The sequence below is a fragment of the Oikopleura dioica genome, chromosome PAR (assembly GCF_907165135.1).
Source record: "Oikopleura dioica chromosome PAR, OKI2018_I68_1.0, whole genome shotgun sequence".
NCBI lineage: Eukaryota > Metazoa > Chordata > Appendicularia > Copelata > Oikopleuridae > Oikopleura > Oikopleura dioica.
Window position 1 is genome coordinate 8373559 of NC_137293.1, and position 17617 is coordinate 8391175.

The 17617-nt window shown below is 42.6% G+C and overlaps 9 protein-coding genes across 9 annotated transcripts; 2 read left to right on the top strand and 7 right to left on the bottom strand.

The window, feature by feature from the left end:
- Positions 1 to 610: 610 nt before the first annotated feature.
- LOC145701645 (uncharacterized) lies at positions 611 to 1801 on the bottom strand. The gene is made up of 3 exons (XM_081778859.1): positions 1533 to 1801; positions 1333 to 1489; positions 611 to 1288 (listed from the first exon to the last, which is right to left on the bottom strand). The coding sequence occupies exons 1-3, from the start codon at positions 1793 to 1795 to the stop codon at positions 611 to 613; spliced, it is 1098 nt and encodes a 365-aa protein (XP_081634985.1). The 5' UTR covers positions 1796 to 1801.
- A 46-nt stretch (positions 1802 to 1847) lies between these two features.
- Positions 1848 to 5623, bottom strand: LOC145704422 (trafficking protein particle complex subunit 10-like). Its single transcript, XM_081781879.1, has 5 exons — positions 5333 to 5623; positions 3735 to 5249; positions 3478 to 3692; positions 2231 to 2567; positions 1848 to 2186 (listed from the first exon to the last, which is right to left on the bottom strand). The coding sequence occupies exons 1-5, from the start codon at positions 5547 to 5549 to the stop codon at positions 2113 to 2115; spliced, it is 2358 nt and encodes a 785-aa protein (XP_081638005.1). The 5' UTR covers positions 5550 to 5623; the 3' UTR covers positions 1848 to 2112.
- LOC145705223 (uncharacterized) lies at positions 2492 to 3428 on the top strand. Its single transcript, XM_081782681.1, has 2 exons — positions 2492 to 3093; positions 3166 to 3428. The coding sequence occupies exons 1-2, from the start codon at positions 2640 to 2642 to the stop codon at positions 3426 to 3428; spliced, it is 717 nt and encodes a 238-aa protein (XP_081638807.1). The 5' UTR covers positions 2492 to 2639.
- A 152-nt stretch (positions 5624 to 5775) lies between the features above and the next one.
- Positions 5776 to 10657, bottom strand: LOC145701646 (trafficking protein particle complex subunit 10-like). Its single transcript, XM_081778860.1, has 6 exons — positions 10444 to 10657; positions 10222 to 10399; positions 10046 to 10176; positions 6467 to 6644; positions 6351 to 6425; positions 5776 to 6305 (listed from the first exon to the last, which is right to left on the bottom strand). The coding sequence occupies exons 1-6, from the start codon at positions 10582 to 10584 to the stop codon at positions 5776 to 5778; spliced, it is 1233 nt and encodes a 410-aa protein (XP_081634986.1). The 5' UTR covers positions 10585 to 10657.
- LOC145705225 (uncharacterized) lies at positions 6889 to 10028 on the top strand. Its single transcript, XM_081782682.1, has 7 exons — positions 6889 to 6949; positions 7322 to 7604; positions 7650 to 8458; positions 8501 to 8693; positions 8736 to 8877; positions 8920 to 9277; positions 9322 to 10028. The coding sequence occupies exons 1-7, from the start codon at positions 6889 to 6891 to the stop codon at positions 9744 to 9746; spliced, it is 2271 nt and encodes a 756-aa protein (XP_081638808.1). The 3' UTR covers positions 9747 to 10028.
- An 81-nt stretch (positions 10658 to 10738) lies between the features above and the next one.
- LOC145704424 (tyrosine-protein kinase HTK16-like) lies at positions 10739 to 13696 on the bottom strand. The gene is made up of 7 exons (XM_081781881.1): positions 13554 to 13696; positions 13150 to 13482; positions 12709 to 13098; positions 11472 to 12665; positions 11299 to 11425; positions 11178 to 11237; positions 10739 to 11129 (listed from the first exon to the last, which is right to left on the bottom strand). Exons 1-7 carry the CDS (start codon positions 13610 to 13612, stop codon positions 11013 to 11015), a joined length of 2280 nt encoding a protein of 759 aa, XP_081638007.1. The 5' UTR covers positions 13613 to 13696; the 3' UTR covers positions 10739 to 11012.
- A 67-nt stretch (positions 13697 to 13763) lies between these two features.
- LOC145704437 (tRNA-specific adenosine-34 deaminase regulatory subunit ADAT3-like) lies at positions 13764 to 14366 on the bottom strand. The gene is made up of 2 exons (XM_081781896.1): positions 13979 to 14366; positions 13764 to 13937 (listed from the first exon to the last, which is right to left on the bottom strand). Exons 1-2 carry the CDS (start codon positions 14304 to 14306, stop codon positions 13894 to 13896), a joined length of 372 nt encoding a protein of 123 aa, XP_081638022.1. The 5' UTR covers positions 14307 to 14366; the 3' UTR covers positions 13764 to 13893.
- Positions 14367 to 15274: 908 nt separating this feature from the next.
- LOC145704438 (small ribosomal subunit protein uS7-like) lies at positions 15275 to 15786 on the bottom strand. The gene is made up of 3 exons (XM_081781897.1): positions 15560 to 15786; positions 15444 to 15518; positions 15275 to 15402 (listed from the first exon to the last, which is right to left on the bottom strand). The coding sequence occupies exons 1-3, from the start codon at positions 15741 to 15743 to the stop codon at positions 15293 to 15295; spliced, it is 369 nt and encodes a 122-aa protein (XP_081638023.1). The 5' UTR covers positions 15744 to 15786; the 3' UTR covers positions 15275 to 15292.
- A 62-nt stretch (positions 15787 to 15848) lies between these two features.
- On the bottom strand, positions 15849 to 16759 carry LOC145701647 (uncharacterized). Its single transcript, XM_081778861.1, has 2 exons — positions 16347 to 16759; positions 15849 to 16301 (listed from the first exon to the last, which is right to left on the bottom strand). Exons 1-2 carry the CDS (start codon positions 16746 to 16748, stop codon positions 15849 to 15851), a joined length of 855 nt encoding a protein of 284 aa, XP_081634987.1. The 5' UTR covers positions 16749 to 16759.
- Positions 16760 to 17617: the final 858 nt, after the last annotated feature.

The window sequence follows — 17617 nt, forward strand, 5'->3', positions numbered from 1 at the left end:
TCGGGGTCGGTCTTTGGGGTGAAAGAAGACGAGTTGTCGTCTTAGAGGGATGAATTCTCGCAAAAAACTCAAGAAATCTCCAAACGTCAGAATATTCTAGAACGTCTATTTTGTTTAAAACCAAAAGCATAAAAACATCCGAAAAATTGACTTTTTCCTCCTTGTTTTCAAGCTAAAATAAACCTTTACTTCTTGACAATAGACATTTATAAGAGTTTAATTGTTATCTAATAAAAAATCATCCCAAAACTTGTCCGTTCTGACCCGGATGTCCTTGGAAAGTATCGCCACTGAGTCGCTCCATTTTCACCTGTGGATGTCCATTGGTAGTTCCATTCGATTGATTTGCGCTAGTCTCATCCCTTCTCTCTAGTTTTACTTCGACGTTCGCTGCCTGGGGCTGTCGATTCTGAAGTGGCGGAGAGCGTAAACCCCTTGGCGCGCGCCCGGGGGATCTAGAAGGACTCTTCGAAAGCGTCCGGCGACGCAGGGCTTCTGCCCGTTGAGCCAGGCGATTTGAAAGTTCCTTTTCAAGGGCATAAAAAATGAAAACATATTCTATGAAAAACATGGTATTTTCCTTGTCTAGCAGACGGACTCATGTAACTCATCATTTTCGCCCATTTTCCTGCGTGAGTTCATTATCAACTGGCTCTCCTTCTGGAACCAGAAGCAGCCAATTTTGAATTTGACCTTCTGTCTTGGCCAGTTTCGCCACAGTGTCCCTTTTAGTCACTGGGATTTGCACGTTTGGGGCGAGGAGTTCATTCAGTGCCGAGATGACCTTATCCCTAGCCATGTCGCTTCGCTGATCTCGCTGGTATCTGATGCATCCTTTAAGAGTAAAGTAGCCTCGAACCGCCCAGCAGAGAATTTTCAAATTGTCGTTCAGATCCTCTTCCGAGTAGTCGCCGAATTTGGCCTTTAGATGAGAATAGCTCGCTGCCTGTCCGTCCCAAAGATATTCCATCAATTTGTCACGCAATGCTCGATCGTACTCGGAGTCTTTCTTCGTCTCCTTGTGGGACATATTTTCCAAATACGCTTCGATCGGCGCGTACTCTTGATTCTTCACATGCGCTTCTGAAGCATCATAGCTTTCGTTCAGCGTTTCCACCGGATAAACAGCCAGATTCTTCCAAGCCTCTTCCTCGACTTCTCGTTTGTGCGAGGTGAATGTTTTAACGGGCGCGTGAGAAGAGGCCGTTTCTGTTCGGTTAATTCGAACTCGAATCTTTTGAGTTGAGCTGGATTCGTCGTCAGAGCTGTCACCATCTTTGTTGTCAATCTGAAAGTGATTTTTTATCAAAAGAGGATTATTATTTCTTTTACCATTTTGACGGCGCGATCCATGTAGCCGAGACTAGGGCGTAGCTGGAAAGTGGTCCGAACGGGAAATAACACCAGTCGGCCGTTTTTCACCACTCCGGCGAGGTAGTATCCCTTTGTCGCTGTTTCACTGCCTTTGAGTCGGATATGATCGTACTTCCTACAACGAATTGAAGCTTTCTTTTCGAATGGGAAGACTTTACTTTGAGCTGAAGTACTTATTGTCCGCATTTGTTCGCAAACTAGAGTCCTCTGGTCCATCAATTGTTTCTGCCATCATTTCCGCTCTATCTTCATCAATATTCGGCCCAGAATTCGTCAGTTGTTCTGTCACCTCGAGAACCCTCGTCTCCGGCTTGATTCGTACATTTCCATGGTCTACTCTTCGATCCCTCTGTCGACCGACGTACTGAGTCAGGGTCAGCTCATCGTTAGTTCTGACTACGACTGGTATTTTTATACCCATTCTGAAAGAGAAAATGTTGATTCTTCTTTTTGAACATTGGTGGCCAAAGGCGAAAGTATTGAAAAAAAAGTTAGAACTGCAGAAATAGGTAAAATAGATAATTATAAGTTGTTTTGTCAGAAGCTTGAAATGAAAATTATCAAAAAATATAGAATACTTTGAATGAAAGAAACGAACTGAAAAGTTAAGTATTGCAGAAAGGAAAGAAAGCATATTTGAATTGTAATAAATTATACTTTGATACGAAGAGCAAAAGCGAAGAAGTAAAATTGTAAACTTTGAGATTCGATTTGGATACTTTGAAAGGTTGAATTGTTTTACAATGTAACGATGAGCTCAAACGGATTGGCAAACTCGACATCTCCTTCTTCCAAATTCACCCGTTTCATGCCTGAAAGTCCGGTTTTCTATTGACAAAAATGGGTTGAGAAAAACCTTTGTAAGAGGATCCATCGATGGAACTGATAGATGAGTCATGCTCGGAGGTACTCGTCGATGTTTTCTGTACAAGTCTTCTTAGCGAGAGAATAGGCAGTCGCAGGTCGCCCATAAACAGCGGCATCAAGTCGACTTTAATTGACTGCAGGAGGTTATGTTCTGCACCAAAGTGCATCACTCCCGACGTCAAACCAGATATTCCCCAAGCGGAGCGATCATCAGCAATGTGCCAGCTGATCGCGTCCGTTTCCCCTCGTTCTGTCGGGTAACAACGCTTGACTTTGATTGTTAGTGGCAGCAGACCAGTAATATCGTCCAGTTTTTCTGTTTCGTACTGAAGGAAATTTTGATTTTTCGCTAGAATCAAGCTCGTTTTAATATTATTTTTGGGCGAAGACAACTAAAAATGTTGAATTCGGAGATCTTCATAGAGGAAAAACTCTCAAAAATCGCGCGTATTTACGATTTACTCGTCAAGTTTGGAGAAAAGGTCGATATCTTCGATGAAAATGTTGGAAACTACGAAAGCGGAGTCATCAAATCATCGGAATTTGGAATCTTCGACGAGATGATAAAAATAATCGAAGAGGATATTGAATCAATTAGATTGCTACAGGAAAATTTGACTGAAGAAACAAGTGATAAGCCCGTGCATTTTGTGGATGAAATAGCGGCAAAAATAGAAAAAAGAATCGAACAACAACATTTTATTGTCATCCATGAGATTTTTACAAGACATCTGGCGAAATTCATCGCAGCAAAAAGCCTCCTCGACAGTTTTGAGAAACCAAATGGGCCGGAAGAGTATTCTATTTATGAGGACGAAGATCCAAATATGAAGAAACTTGAGGATAAATTAGGTTTGGGCCGAAATAAACAAGTTTTTTAGTCTTATTTTGGACCCAAGATAAATAAATGCCAGCCTTGAAAAGATTTAACTCTGGAACTATTCATGAAACTCAACGCATTGGAAAAAGAAAGCAGCATGAGATTGACCCGAATTGACGATGTCTGCGCAAATACAATTGCGTTTACTGAAGCTGGAAACGAGTTCCTCGAAAAGGCGCTTGACGACAAACACAGTGCCGACGCAAAGAAGTTTTTATTATTTTCCTCAATGGCATTTCTCTTAATCGGACTTATTGGATCTTCTGTTGCGCTAATTGCATCAACTTTAAATGCTGCGACGAAATAAATTATTATGAAGAAAATTTTTTGTTAAAATATTTTTTGGTTAATTTTACCTGAACTCGGTACATGGGCTTGAGGCAGTTGAGCATTTCGTAATGTTCATACTTGTAGACAATGTCTTCTGCCTCAAGTTCGAAGCAAAAAACAAACTCGGAAATGGCAGCGGAAGGGGAGGGCGAGGAGTGGGGCAGTTGCCAAAGGTATTTGAATCCTTGGCTTGGCAGGAGTTGGAAGTCATCTGTTAAATTGAGCGATTTAAGACATTTGGCTGAACGAAAAATGAACGGTCGTTGGATAAATAGGGACTTACGGGAAGGATCATTGTCAGAGAGCAAGCGAGCTACAGAAGATTTGATAGACCAAGGGCAAGTAGAGCGGTTTTGAATGTTGAGCGACAGAAATTTACTATAGGTAGAAGCTTTGATGACAAACGGGAGCATGAAATTGAGATTGAACGTGTTGTGCTTGGCAGATGATTGGAGTTCGATATTCACGTGGTGTTGTTTGATGTTATTCCCATTACCGCCGGCTCCAGTGCCGTCTTCTTCGTCCTCGGAAGCGCCTTCTTCTTCAATTAAAGATCCCGTGTCAGAAATGAGTCCATTAAAATCAGACTCGTCACAGTGAAGAGGGCACCTGACCTCGAGCGAGAAGGAAACTTCAGATCTCTTCGCAGCAAAGGGGATTTGCAACGTCATCTGATTCGACCATCGTTCCAAGTCGACGATATTCTTTTGGGTGCATTTGCTACTCGGCGTTTTTATGTTCATCGCGACTTTTTCTGACAGAACTTTTAGTCCTCTCGAGACGATGACTGTTATGGTCTCATTTTCCAGCGGTCTGGAGCCTACAAGAATTGAAAACTCCAGAGTACTCGACACGCCGGCGTAGAGTCGTTCGTTTTGAAGATTCATCGTTAAAACCGGCTCACTGTCCATGACTTCGATGTGTACTGGCGGATCGAGTTGGCTGCTGATCATTTCTGCTCGTGCACCATCCAAATCATAAAAAAGACAGAGGCGGGAGATACTGTAACGGCCTGCTGTGGAAGAATCCACATCGAACTCGAGTTTGTTAGCACCCTTCAAAAGGTTGACTTCGCGGGGATTCGACCTCAATGATGGTGAAGGAAAAGACGGTTGCTCGATCATTGATGTTGAACGGAGGCTCTTTCCTTTCTTGCTCCTTATTCTTCGCAGCGCAGGGGAAGAAATGCCTACCATTCTAGTCCTCTTCGACCTTTGATCGACGTGTGCAAAGTATCTCAAGTCAGGACCAGAGACACTCTCGGTATCGTTGAATTGAATCAGATTGTTGTGCGTGAAAAATCCATCGTCCGACGATTCATTTGACGAAAATCGACCGATCTGTGCAAAGTCCATTGGGTTCCCCGAAGTTGCGTAAGAAGCTGGCAAGGAAATCGCAGTGCTTGCTTTGCCAACAGAGAAGACATCGACCATACTGTTGCTGGCAACACTTGGCGTTAGCATTGAGAAATCACGGTTTGCCTCTTGCGACACCTCCTCCAGCCAAACTTCTGCGGTTATCTGCCCTAGATCGAATAAACAGTACAACTCAAATTGGATTTTCAACTGATCTTTGATGTCCACCCTCGACGATGGAGTACAATGCGCCCAGAGCGGTCGGCTGATTTGTTCCAATGGATATTGCAGCGTTTGCGCGCTCTGTACGTCGCTTATTGTTTCATAAAACATTCGGAAATAATCGTTCGAAGCTGCCGACATGGAATAATAAACAGACGCTTCTTTGACAAGATTGCCAGTTGTTTTGTGAACTTCAACGAGCTCCCTGCTCACAAGCTGGACTTTTTCGAGTTTTGCATGTAAATATTTAAAATGACAACGAAAGAAGTGTATTTCATAAATTTCCAATTAGTTTAACTCTGACCTAAGTGAGACCATTTATCATTCTGAAAGAGTTCCAGCAACTCGAGAAGAAGTTCTTCTGCTTTATCAAAGTTTCCCCGGCGGCAATGAAACTTTGCAAGATCGCGCCCAACTAAGATGCCAGTTCTAACACGCCCAACTCTCTTGAACTCGTCCATGGTTTTTGAGCAGACGTTCAAGTAGAAAGCTTCGAACTTCGAGGGACTTGAAAGGGCCATTTCCAGTCTACTGGTAATTTCCTGGCGGCCAGCAGCCAGGGATTGTTCGCCATTTCCATTTGGGTCGTCAGGGCTTTTCTTTGGGTAAACAATTGTAATTATTATAAAGTGCTCTTTGTTGATTTCAAACGAATATTTCTAATTGAAATTTCGAAAATGAAATCCAGTCTTAGTGTCGTTATTCATAATTTATCGTTGAAAATTTCAAACAAATGACAGGTTTTTTTCACCCATTCCTTTCCTGATCGGATTCGACCGCTAAGCTGACAAACCCAGCAATCAAGGGTTCAATGTCCTCCACCGCTGGGCTACCCTCCGCCAGTCCAAGAGCATCCCCAAGCTTAAATAAATGCCCGCGAGCAAGATCCAGCAGGGCAGCGCCATTAGTAGTGATTCTAGTGTGGCCATCCGGTGTTAGCGCATCCGCACGTTCCACCAACTGGAAGGCGGAAAAGCCAGCTAGAACCGCCCAAGTCCGAATAAATTGCGGCTTGATTGTGGTCAAACTGCTGAGCTCCTGGAACGTGCCAGACACGTATACCAACGAGGCTTTCGCTAATTCCTCATGAAGCTGAAGCTGGCTTAGCAAACGCGCACGCCGCGAAAACAAGTAGTTCCGCAAATCTAACAAGCTCGCCGTTCTATTCGCGATTTTCTCCACTTGCTCCAGCGTGTAATTTGGCTCCAGCTGAAACGAGTCCCACCGTGTGATATCGCTTTTGAGCAAGTTCGAAAGCCAGTGAGGTCGTGCACCCACTATTTTTATAATGAAAACTCTGATCTTATTGCTAATTAACTTACCTTTTGCATTTTCAAGGTACTGTGTGAGCATTGCATCCAACTCATCATACTGTATCAGTGCGTCAGAATACAAAGCTAATTAATGTTGATATAAAAATAACTCGAGAAAGATTTACCAAGAGATTCATAAAGAATCGCAGCTTCTTCTTGTAGCAAAAAGAACTTGCAAAAGTCCCATTCCTGCGAGTTCCTGGACTCCCTTTCAACCCTGACCGCATTGAGCAGCTGCGTAAATGCAATTTCCACATGTGTAAGGGTCAAGTCGATGATTCTATCGCACAGCGTCGCCCAAGACTAAACACAAACAGCTCGACTCTTGTCTTTTCATAATCAACAAAAGGCTCAGCAGTGGTGAATTCATTCATTATTCTCTCTTTCATAATAAAAAAGGAAAGGAAGAACGGGCTTTACTCATTGCGAATTTTGGTGTTTAGTTGAGCCCGCCCTTCGGGCAAATGACATAAAAAAGACGCTAGTTTTTGGGTGATCTTAGAGGTTTTATAACTCAGCGAGCGGCCTTGATGCTAAATAAGAGAGAATGAAGTTGTCCAGAGCCGGTTTTGGCCTCATCAGGAAAGAGGTTAACCCGACGGTGACGGGTAAAACTTGGCCAGTAACTAGAATCGATCAAGCGTTAACCTCAAAACAGCGTGCAAAGTAGCACTTTTGAATGTCCATCCTGGTGCGAATGCCCCAGGGATAACATCGCCAAATGTAACGAAATTCCCGATTTCAGCTGGACTTTGGTCAGTCAGATACCAGAGTCGACAACTCATTTACAGCTCAAAAGCAATGGAATCAAAGAACTGAACGCAAATAGTTTTGAGTCACTTGAAAATCTAGTGTATTTGGACTTGGATGGGAATAATATAGGAAAGGTTTATCGGCACAGCAACGATCTTCAAATTAATTGGCATAATCGTACTAAGAATTTTTTATGAGCGTTGCAAATCGCCGTAAACCTGTCTTAGCTCACATCGATCAAGCAGCTTTTAGCCCTCTTTTGGATCTTAAAATTTTATGGCTGTCAAATAATGCAATCACAGAACTGCCCGACGATGTGTTCTACGACAACGAAGAACTCGAACAAATCAATCTCGCCGAGAACCAGCTCGAATACGTCCAGCGACTTATGTTTGCCGATTTAGAAAATCTCAAAGCGATCTTCTTGAATTCGAACAAATTGAATTTCATCCACGCTAATGCATTCGAAACGAATGAAAAGGTGGAGCGTTTATTTCTTCATGGGAACAGGTTAGCGGCTTATCCTTGTGATTAATAATAACAATAAACTAATAGGCTCACAACAGTTGAGACTGGGTGGTTTGCTGAGCTCGACAACTTGAAAGAATTATACTTGGACGGAAATCAAATCAACTGCAACTGCGGAATTCAGAAGTTCATTGACTTTGCTAACGAAAAGAAGCTTTGGGACCTGATGGATAATAACATGCCTACTTGCTCAGGACCCGTCGGCTATGAGCGCAGAAAACTTACGGAATTACAGAAAGATGAAATTGTTACTACATGTTCTGAACCTGTAATTACCAGTGACATTCACGAGGTTACCGTGAATTTGAATGAAGATATAAAAATTCCGTGTTTTGCGCGTGGCGAGCCGACCCCGGATATAAGTTGGTTCTTTACGAGTGCGTCTGGGCCCGAGAAAGATGTGGACGTGGGCACAGATGGAACAGACGGTACCCTCTTCATTCCAAAAGCTCGATTAGAGGACAGCGGAACTTACACGTGCATCGCGCAAAGTTATATCAACGATCAGGTGAAGGAAGATAAGATGGTTGTTCGAGTCAATGTTATGGAGCAATCTGAATCGCCGCTCGAGCCTTTATCCCCAGACGCGAATCCGGATAATTACAGAGAACAAAATAAAGAGATCGACAGATTTGCTCTACCACCGGAAAAAGAAAATTATGATGACAAAGACTACAATGACGACGATGATGATGACGACTACGATGACGATGATTACGATGACGATGATGATTATGACTCACTAGAAGATCTTTGCCCGGAAGACTGCTATTGTGACAAATTTAATTCAGATAGGTTCATTGACTGCAAAGATGTTGATCTGAACACCATCCCAAGTAAGTCAATCACAAAAAACTAGGCCTAAATCAACTTCTAAGAGGATATCGGGGCTATGAACCCTGCACATCTCGACCTTCGCGACAACGACATCACAACTATCGATGAAGAATCCCTCGAAAACATGGAAGAGTTGATCGAACTTAACTTGGACGGAAACGAAAATATTCAAATTGACAGAGATGATTTCTATGTTCTCGACAGCCTCAAGATCATTACTCTTTCGAAAACTGGGTAAGTGAGCTCATAAAAACTCTTAATAACATTTTGATCAAGGCTATCACAGATTGGCTCGATGTTTATGGATATGGACAGCTTGGAGAAAGTTGTGCTTACAAACAATAATCTCAGATCTCTTCATCGAGTTAATTTTCAAGATTTGACAAATCTTCAAAAACTTTATCTTGGGAATAATCAGGTAAACGATCATATTTTTCAGTGAAACTAAATGGCATCGTAGATTGACACCATCGATCCGGAGACCTTCCTTTCTCTCCACAATCTTAAGTATCTCTACCTGGCCAACAATAGAATCCACCGAATCGACCCTCTCTGGTTCTCGGCTTTCACCGATCCGATCATAATCCGAGTCGACCTGAAAGGCAACCCTATTGCCTGCGATTGCCAATCTCTCGGTGGGTTTTCTGACTATGTTAGAACCCATGACTGGCTGTTGGATCCTGTCCTGGATATTGATGGAGAGACCTGTTTTTATCAAGGAAAAGAAGTCGACTTGCTTGATGCTATTGATGAAATAATTGATGAAAAAGAGGAGAATCCAAAATTCTGCGAAGAAAGTGATGAACGCGACCGAGTTCGTAAGCCCATCAAATAATATATCGGATAAAATAAAATATTTCAGAGGCAAAGGCGAAGCTTGACGAGGACATGAAGCTCGAGCGAATTAAAGAAGCAATAGCCGAACAAGAAAAGAACCAAAAAGCAAATGTTCTCCGTCCAATCGACGATAGGATCGGCTCCGACTACAACATCGATGATCACGCGACAGATCATTTTGAGACTATCACTCAAAGTAAATCTACGCAGAAAATCAGCAACACTCACTGGGTCATCACTACTTTTCTGTCCTTCGTCGGAGTGTTCCTTTTTGTTACGTTCAAGCGCTGGAGAAACTACTTCCTCCGATGTATTTTCAACCTCTGCGCGGATAATAACTCCCTCCAGCAAATTCTAGCGCGGACGGGAGGAGGCGACAGACCTTATTATAGACCTAGCTATTCATATTCATTTACTGACAGAGCGTCAAGTCGAGAGACATTGATTTAACTATTGAGCTAGAATAGATGGCTCATTTCGGAGATAACCCGCCAAAATAGCAGCCTAATTATGCCTCACGATCAACATGTATTTATCCCTTATTATCTGATTCGCAAATTTCTGTATAAATAGATCGCGGGCGTAAAACACCAGGCTGCGCTAGAATTGCTCCAAAAATAGTTCCCTATCTAATTCTACTTCTACCAGTGCCTTATTCCTTCATTGAATGCCGCAAAACCAATTTTACTTTTCGCAATACTTATCAATCATTTACTGCAATAAATTTTTTGCAAAAAAACTAAACTTACCTCGCGGGATTTAGGCGTGTCTCGGTAGGGCTCGTAAAGGACTACCAATCGATTCACGTATTTTGAAAGAAAGTCTCCTTTGATTTTGTCTGCAACGGAAGAGCGGATTTGAAGCTTTCTCTCGCCATTTACTATTTATGAAAATTGATATTTGAGATTTGAATTTTGTTACTTACCGATGATTATGAGAAAGTTGGAATTATTCTCTTCAATAGTTTTGAACCAATTTGCGATGTCATTTTTAACCGTTCTCTTGTACACATCCACATCATTGCAAGTGACGAAGTAGATATGAAGATAGGGGACGGTAGATAGTGATGTTGAGCGGAACTGCGTGGGATCAAAAGGGATGAACTGGGTAAAGAATATTTTGAAGAAATGAGGCGGAAATAACTGACCTGGAACTGGAGGCGAAGTTGAGTCTGAGAACGAGAATGAACAAAGTTGTTTTTGATGGACTGATTGCGTATTAGCCGCTTGATTGTCTTGCAGAGTTCAGTGCCTTCCCCATCGTATGTACACAACAATCTGCGTTTCATCTTTCTCCGTTTCAATCAACTACAGCCTCATCGTTTTCTATCCCAGTCCACTGAAATCAAGGAAGACTAACTCAAGAATCATAGCAACTTGATTTTTATAGTGGAACTCTTTTGGATATAATAGACTATTTTAACAAAAGTTGAAACAAAAAATACAGTTTTCTTTAAACAATGATTCGTAACGGCGATATTTCAAAAATTAATCTAAGGCACCTTCTCTTCTTTTCATGAGGATACATTTTTATCTGTTGACTTTTGGAACTTGATTGGTAGTAATTGCACAGTGTTGATAGTGACAGTAGAAGTTAGTAGAACTTTGAATTGATGATAGGCAAGAAAGCAAGAAATACAGAAGTAATATTACAGAGTTTTATTTAGATAAAAATGATGGCTTTAGTTTTTGTGAAGTTGGGATAATAATTTCGGTTTTAGCTTAGGTGGAAGTCGAAGTAATCTGGGTTGCGTCTAAATGTCGTGAGCAGCTCGCGGAAAGTAGGCCGATGCTCTTTTTCGTAGTCCCAGCAATTGCGCATGATTTTGTAAACCTAAATTGTATGTTTAGTTCTAAACGGAACGATAGAAAAGGATCATGCCTTGTCAGGACAGTGTTTCGGTTGCACAAGTCTTCCGCCTTGTTCTATCCATTTGATGACCTGAAATTATTGTTATCACTTGATTAGAGACTTTTGTTATTAGCAATGTTTGACAAATTACCTCGCTTCCGGGAAGATTTCCATAAGGAGGAGCTCCCCAGCTCCACATTTCCCAAAGTGTGATTCCAAAACCCCACACGTCGGATTTTGAGGAAAATTGGCCGTAGTTGACTGATTCTGGAGCGTACCTAAAACAAGATAATTCTAGCTCGCCAGGAAACTTGATCTACTTACCATTTTACAGGCCACCTGCCGCCCTGCTTCGCTCTATAATAATCGGACTCGGATCCAACCGCTCTCGACAGTCCAAAATCAGAGATCTTTGCCCGTCTCTTCCCCGCAAGCAGAATATTCCGCAGCGCCAAGTCTCGATGAACCAGCTTTCTCTCCTCGAGATAGTCCATTCCAGCGGCAATTTGAGCAGCCCAAACTCTGAATTCTTCGAGACCAACTGTCTTTGCATTGTTCAAAATGTAATCTAACGCTGATCCAGCTTCGAGTAGCTCTTGGACGAGCATCAGTGTTCCTGTTTGTCGTTCACGGCAGACGCCATAGAGTGTCACAATGCTGGGATGCTGTAATCGTGCCATAACGGCTGCTTCTCTGACGAATTCCTTTTCTCCAGAAACGAGGCAGTCAGCTCGAAGTGTTTTAATCGCAACGGGAAGAGGTTGATGAGGCCCTGGCGGATGCCAAACGCCCTGCATTACGGAACCAAACTCTCCCTCTCCAAGAGGATTGAGCATTTCGAGCGATTCAGGAGGAATATGAGGTGCCTGAGCTCCTTGAAATTCATTTGGATCAGCTTGTTGCTGTGGTGGAGGAGGCTCGTGATGCTGCGGACCTGCTCGTCTAGCGGGAATATCCGTGTGGGGCATCATGATATTCCCTCGATGAGAAACAGGGGGAAGTATCGAGGAGCCATTATTCATTCCATTCGTATTACTAAAGTTGTGTTGATTCGGAGGCATTCCAGGCGAGTGCTGGGGCGACCCATGCCCGTAGTGATGATTCCCTCCGTTTTGCCCTCCCTTCTGCGCAATTTGCAATCGCTTAAGGCCCTTTGTCGCCTGGTCGACAGGTTCAATTGGCCTCGTTAATTTCCCCGGAAGACCTTCGCCAGCTTGTAAGTAGTACTCGATCAACTGCTCGATGCTTTCAAACATAGGCCCTTCGTCGATTGAAAACCAAAGATGATCACTGTTGCGAATTTCGTAGTTGTACACGTGATTTCCAAAGTTCATTGTTAAAACAAACTCTCCAGGTCTTCTACGGGATTCGCGAACGAGAAATGAACCGGGTCCGTTTTGCAGGGCAAGATTCGTTGCTTCCGTTCGATCAATGGCTCCATGGAGGAAGTGGCTCGAATGAATTCGGGAAGAAACAGTATTTGGTTTGCTCCAGCTTTCCACAAGAGTTGTTGTTCGCCTAAAAATTGGTAAAACCTGCTCAAGTGAGCTAAAATGCTTACGTATGATTCCTCGTTCTGGCCAATTCCGCTGGTGTCTTTCCTAGCTGACATCGTGGGTGAGCCGGTACTCCCATTTCCAAAAGCAGCTTGGTCGCCTCATAATTTCCTGTGTAGGCTGCTTCGTGAAGCGGTTGCCAGCCGGTTTTGTGCGCCCTCGCGGTTAGCTCAGCTCTGAACTTGTGGAGCAAAATAATCGCTTCGGTATTGCCAGTTCTGGCGGCAATGTGCATCGCAGAGCTCCCATCTGTATCTGGCAATCTAACGTTCGAACCAACGTGCAGTAGAGTTTCTACTGTGGCCATGTCACCACCGAGAACAGCGAGATGGAGACAAGTTCGTCCTGCCCGGTCACGATATTCGAGCAGTTCTGGTTGTTCACCAGCGATGGCACTTCACGGAAATTGAATTATCAGCTTGTTTTTGAAAGAAATAAATATTTACCTTATTGCGTTCAAATCGTTATTTCTCGTGGCTAAATGCAACGGAGTATCTGGCCCAGCTGCCAACAACACTTGAGGAATAGAATCGCCAATGCAGGGCTCTCTCAGTGCAACGGGAAGCCCATGCGAACGGTGGGAGTAGTGGCGGATCAGCTCATCGAGCCCGACGAACCACGGCCCACCGTCGAGCTTCATGCACAAGTGAACAGGACTTGTCGTCACAACAAAATGCTGGACATCTTCATTGGCGACGAGAGAGACGACAGGGTCTCGTCCTCCGCGACCAGCGCGGATTAGGAACATGCCGTTTTGAAGACCTCGGGATGTGAGCAATCTAAGCACCAATTAATAATGAATAATTTTGTTTTTAATAAATCAAAGCTTTTAATTAGTTTTCATTCTGACCTGTGAGCATTCTGCCGGGAAAGAGCGCCATGCCAACATTCAAGATCGGCGCTACTCATGGACTCTTCTCTCTCTTTTCTTTTCTTCTACTTCCTTCTTTTCAATGATTCGACTAGCCACATACTAACTGTATCTCGATTTCTCTATCTTAAAAAATTCAAAACGTAAAGATTGGCTCTAGCGTGCCTGGGGGTGGCCAGGCCAGTGCGCGCAGAAGTAAATAATAAAGAAGGATGATCCGCTTATAAATTGTTACACAACCGGTATTTCTTGTGCTATTTATCAACCAGGCAGTTCAACCTTTTAACTAACCGCCAAGGCGATGGATTTTGGCTTTGCTTCACTCCGCCTTCCGCTTTTCACCACGTCGGTCTTCGAACCCTCCTTCAAGAAAAAAAAATTTGATAGCGCTGATAAAAACGTACCGTAAAACACCTGAAATCGGTGATTCAGCGCCGGCAGAGTATGAATAGATTCTCGAGTTCCGCAAGAGCCATCAGTGCCGCATTTTTTCACAAAAAACAATCGTTTGATACGAGAATGACTCAAAGCCATCGAGCACATCAGACACGGCTCTCTATACATGTAGACTTCCAAACCCGTTAGAATGTATTCTCCCATTCCAGCTGCTTTCGCTACGAGATTGAGCGCTACATGGCCGAGGGGATTCTTCTTTATATCTTCCAAAGCTTCAGTTAGTATATCTGACGAATCTGGCGAGTCCCGGACGAGTATAGCGGCCTGAGGGGGCATTTGCTCGTCTTCCTCGTATTTAAAAGCGTTTTTGGTCAATAATCCAGTTTTTGAGATGCAAATCGTGTGTAAAAAAGGTAAAATAACATCATCTTAGTCTCATTTGCACCTCTGAACCTAATCACATGCTCTCTCTTCTCCAACTCTTTCTGAGAAAAATACTTTTTCTCCATCAACTTCGTCGTTTCAATTACATTTGGCAAGTTCAACGGCCAAATGTCATTGGAAACTCGCCACTCAACTTGGCTCATCGGCGCTCGTAAAGGTACTTGGACAGCCCTTATATTTTCTCCGACGATTTCTTCGTGCGAAATTAAGACCTCCAGCTTTCCGGATTCTTTCTCGGGTCGCACGCGCTTCAAATGCCGGAACTCGGCAATCGCCGGGTATTTTTTAAGGGTTAAGGAAACTTCTTTCTTTTCGGACAAAATCGCATACGCTGTCATGGATTTAGGGAAGTCGCCAACTTCAGGGGAGAGAATGCATTCAGGGTGCGTTAACATTCTAAAAGGGTGGTTCGATCAGTTGATATGAATCTCCAGGTGACAGACCGCCTGGCACAGACGTCAGTAGACAAGTGCATATTTCCTCCACTTTATCGCCATCTATACGATTGTACTTTGAATAGTATACGTATAAAGAGAACAAAAAACATTTTTCCATCATAAAGAAAAAAGTTATTACTTTTGAAATGACGCAAAAGTTCGAATCTGATTGAATGCCGATGATATGTCAATAATTACTTAATTGTTCTTGATAAAATGAAAATATTTAGAAATTTGTCAGTCCTAGAAATCTGCAAAACTCAAAAACTCATGACTTTAGTAAAAACAATGTACCTATATGATATAGGCTATATCTATATAATGATGCGACAATTTGAAATTGATTGTATGCGCTAGTCAAGTCACTGTCCTTATTGTTAAAATACAACCGTAACATCAGAAATTCCCAAATAATGGTTTTAATAAAGTATTAATTATGATTTATTTAACTAGCTTTCCAGACCAGTACAGTTGAGCATATTGTCTCTGGGCTTCTGCAACTTTATGATGAGCAAGCTTCTTATTAAAAGAATATCCTTTACTCTCGGCAGCTAAAGAAAGGTTAAATCAATTATATTCAGAAGCATTCTACCTCTTAAAAACTCTTCAGCAAGTCGTTCTCTATTGCCCAATCTGTCCAATCCCATATTCATTTTTGCAAGAGGACCTAAAACAAATATATTCCAAAAAGAGGCGCGAACTCTCTACCTTTTGTGATTGCAAATTCTTTGGTAACATCAGGAGTCTGAGTCGCTTCAATAATCCACCGAAAAGCGTAGTCAATGGCTCTAGTTTCTTCAATTGGCTTTGGGACGACGATGACTTGTCCGACTGTGCCTTTTCGTATGTGCTGGAAATCAATAGTTGGTCGGACATTATCAATTGCTTGCATAACGACTTTGTAGGGGTCCAATTCAATTGATAAAGATGCTTTCTATTATCAGTTTTAGAACTCTATTAACAAAAAATAGAAGAAAACCGAAGCGACTTATCGACATTAAAATATGCGATCATCTTCATTTTTAGGTTTATAGAACTGTTCCTTATATTTTTCCATCTTGTCCAGAACCTCTTGATAATGCTCCTCAACTTCCTTTCCCTTTTCTTTTCCAAATGGGCTCAACGACCCAACTCGTAAATAAATATCATCGGGCAGAAACTTTTCCTTTCCTTCCGATTCTTCTGTTAAAATCTGCGCCAATTTCGACTTTATTCGATTTACATTCAAGTCCGTGACAATAAGCAGATCTTCTTCAAGCTTAGCATAATCGTCAAGCGCTGGCTGGTGTTTCTTCCGCATTTTAGCGACTTTTTCGAGCTGAATTTGACGGATTGAATACATGACGTTTTGCATCATTCCTCGGCGGCCTTTGTCGCGGTTTGTTTGGGCCCAGCGGTCGTCGAGAAATTTGAGAATTGGGCAGCTGAAGGGGCCGAAGTTAACCGAAGTCTAAAAGTGATGAACTTGAAAAAGCGGCCTTGAAATAGAACTTACGTGTAGTGGAACGATTCCAGGATGCTCTCCAGTGCCCGTGTCCTTGGCAAATCTATTCGACGCGTTCTCTTGAGCATCTGCCATCGTCATTCTCGATTCAAACTCGTTTGATCGCAAATATCGTTCGCCCTCTTCCTCATCGTAGATTCGTTGGACATTCTTTAAATTCGTGGTTTTGAAGAATTTGTGAACATTGTATGCGTTGTTGGGCAGCCGTGGGTTCTTTTGCCAGACTGGCTTTTGCTTGGAAATTGGGCTTCCGTACTCGTGAACCGGGTAGTAATTTGGGTTGAATTTGATGCGCTTCCAGCCGCCGACACGGATTCGTTTTGCGCCTTGCTGGGCATTCGCGCTTTCTACAGTCAGTGATAGGAAACGAGCTGGTCCATTTGTCCGAAACATTGTCTAAAAAAGAATCGTTTGTTTATTAAGTCTCTAGATAAAGGATGTCCCAGCAGGTCCCTCACAAATCATCAGATCAAATAAAAACACGATGAAGATGATGCTAACCGGAGTTATTTTCTCCTCTTGTTTTCTACCGAGTTGTGCCGAGATTTTCAATAGAGAGGAGATTTGTAAGGACAGGTTTTGCACCCTTTGCTACAACATCATCAACTACGAAGAGTCTACTGAATACAGTGAGTCACTTATTGAAGGATGTTACGAATTGCTGGACATGAGCAACTGCTGCAGCATCTATATCAATGGACAAGGAAAAGTTCAAAATATTAATCTGCGTTGCTTGAGGAAAATAAGATATAGAATTCATTAGGAATTTTTCAAGGGTCTGTCATATCAAGGGTGGTGTCGGATGATATGCAGGATCTTGAAGACCTGTTTAACAAAAAGCACGATGTCATCTCGAACAAGTAAGATAACAATTTACTCTACCAGCAAAAAGTGATTCTAGGACTGACTCATCGGAGTCGACTGAAGCAGATACAAGCAGTTCTGGCCAGAAGATTGAAGTTCCGTGGGGAAAACTCATTATTGGATTTATGTGCGGAGCGATTTTTGCAGTCATACAAGCGGCTGTACAAGAATTTCTGGGTAGGCTTCATTTGCACAATAGCTTCATTTGCACAGAGCCTCATCTGCACAAGAGCTTCATTTGCACAATATGTGCAAAAGAGGCTTTTGTGCCAGTGAGGCTCTGTGCTAATGAGGGTTTCGATTCCGTGGGCTTTTTCAATGAATGCTTATTGGCTGCCGACGATACTATTTTTCTTCGGAAAATTTTTCAAATAAGGTAAAAATCATTCTTAGCAGAT

Coding starts and splice junctions, on each gene's coding strand:
- LOC145701645 (XM_081778859.1), bottom strand. CDS start 1,795: ATGGGTATAAAAATACCAGTCGTAGTCAGAACTAACGATGAGCTGACC. Junction 1,490..1,532: donor AATAAGTACTTCAGCTCAAA/GTAAAGTCTTCC, acceptor AATTCGTTGTAG/GAAGTACGATCATATCCGAC. Junction 1,289..1,332: donor TGGATCGCGCCGTCAAAATG/GTAAAAGAAATA, acceptor AATCACTTTCAG/ATTGACAACAAAGATGGTGA.
- LOC145705223 (XM_081782681.1), top strand. CDS start 2,640: ATGTTGAATTCGGAGATCTTCATAGAGGAAAAACTCTCAAAAATCGCG. Junction 3,094..3,165: donor GAAACTTGAGGATAAATTAG/GTTTGGGCCGAA, acceptor AGCCTTGAAAAG/ATTTAACTCTGGAACTATTC.
- LOC145704422 (XM_081781879.1), bottom strand. CDS start 5,549: ATGGCCCTTTCAAGTCCCTCGAAGTTCGAAGCTTTCTACTTGAACGTC. Junction 3,693..3,734: donor CTCTGACAATGATCCTTCCC/GTAAGTCCCTAT, acceptor TTTTTCGTTCAG/CCAAATGTCTTAAATCGCTC. Junction 2,187..2,230: donor CGATGGATCCTCTTACAAAG/GTTTTTCTCAAC, acceptor CCGGACTTTCAG/GCATGAAACGGGTGAATTTG.
- LOC145705225 (XM_081782682.1), top strand. CDS start 6,889: ATGAAGTTGTCCAGAGCCGGTTTTGGCCTCATCAGGAAAGAGGTTAAC. Junction 6,950..7,321: donor GGTTAACCCGACGGTGACGG/GTAAAACTTGGC, acceptor AACCTGTCTTAG/CTCACATCGATCAAGCAGCT. Junction 8,878..8,919: donor TTTATCTTGGGAATAATCAG/GTAAACGATCAT, acceptor ATGGCATCGTAG/ATTGACACCATCGATCCGGA.
- LOC145701646 (XM_081778860.1), bottom strand. CDS start 10,584: ATGAAACGCAGATTGTTGTGTACATACGATGGGGAAGGCACTGAACTC. Junction 10,400..10,443: donor AACTTCGCCTCCAGTTCCAG/GTCAGTTATTTC, acceptor TTCTTTACCCAG/TTCATCCCTTTTGATCCCAC. Junction 6,306..6,350: donor GTACCTTGAAAATGCAAAAG/GTAAGTTAATTA, acceptor TTATAAAAATAG/TGGGTGCACGACCTCACTGG.
- LOC145704424 (XM_081781881.1), bottom strand. CDS start 13,612: ATGAGTAGCGCCGATCTTGAATGTTGGCATGGCGCTCTTTCCCGGCAG. Junction 13,483..13,553: donor TCCCGGCAGAATGCTCACAG/GTCAGAATGAAA, acceptor ATTGGTGCTTAG/ATTGCTCACATCCCGAGGTC. Junction 12,666..12,708: donor GCCAGAACGAGGAATCATAC/GTAAGCATTTTA, acceptor ACCAATTTTTAG/GCGAACAACAACTCTTGTGG.
- LOC145704437 (XM_081781896.1), bottom strand. CDS start 14,306: ATGCCCCCTCAGGCCGCTATACTCGTCCGGGACTCGCCAGATTCGTCA. Junction 13,938..13,978: donor CCGATTTCAGGTGTTTTACG/GTACGTTTTTAT, acceptor TTTTTCTTGAAG/GAGGGTTCGAAGACCGACGT.
- LOC145704438 (XM_081781897.1), bottom strand. CDS start 15,743: ATGCAAGCAATTGATAATGTCCGACCAACTATTGATTTCCAGCACATA. Junction 15,519..15,559: donor AGAATTTGCAATCACAAAAG/GTAGAGAGTTCG, acceptor TATTTGTTTTAG/GTCCTCTTGCAAAAATGAAT. Junction 15,403..15,443: donor TGCTGAAGAGTTTTTAAGAG/GTAGAATGCTTC, acceptor ACCTTTCTTTAG/CTGCCGAGAGTAAAGGATAT.
- LOC145701647 (XM_081778861.1), bottom strand. CDS start 16,748: ATGTTTCGGACAAATGGACCAGCTCGTTTCCTATCACTGACTGTAGAA. Junction 16,302..16,346: donor CTGGAATCGTTCCACTACAC/GTAAGTTCTATT, acceptor CATCACTTTTAG/ACTTCGGTTAACTTCGGCCC.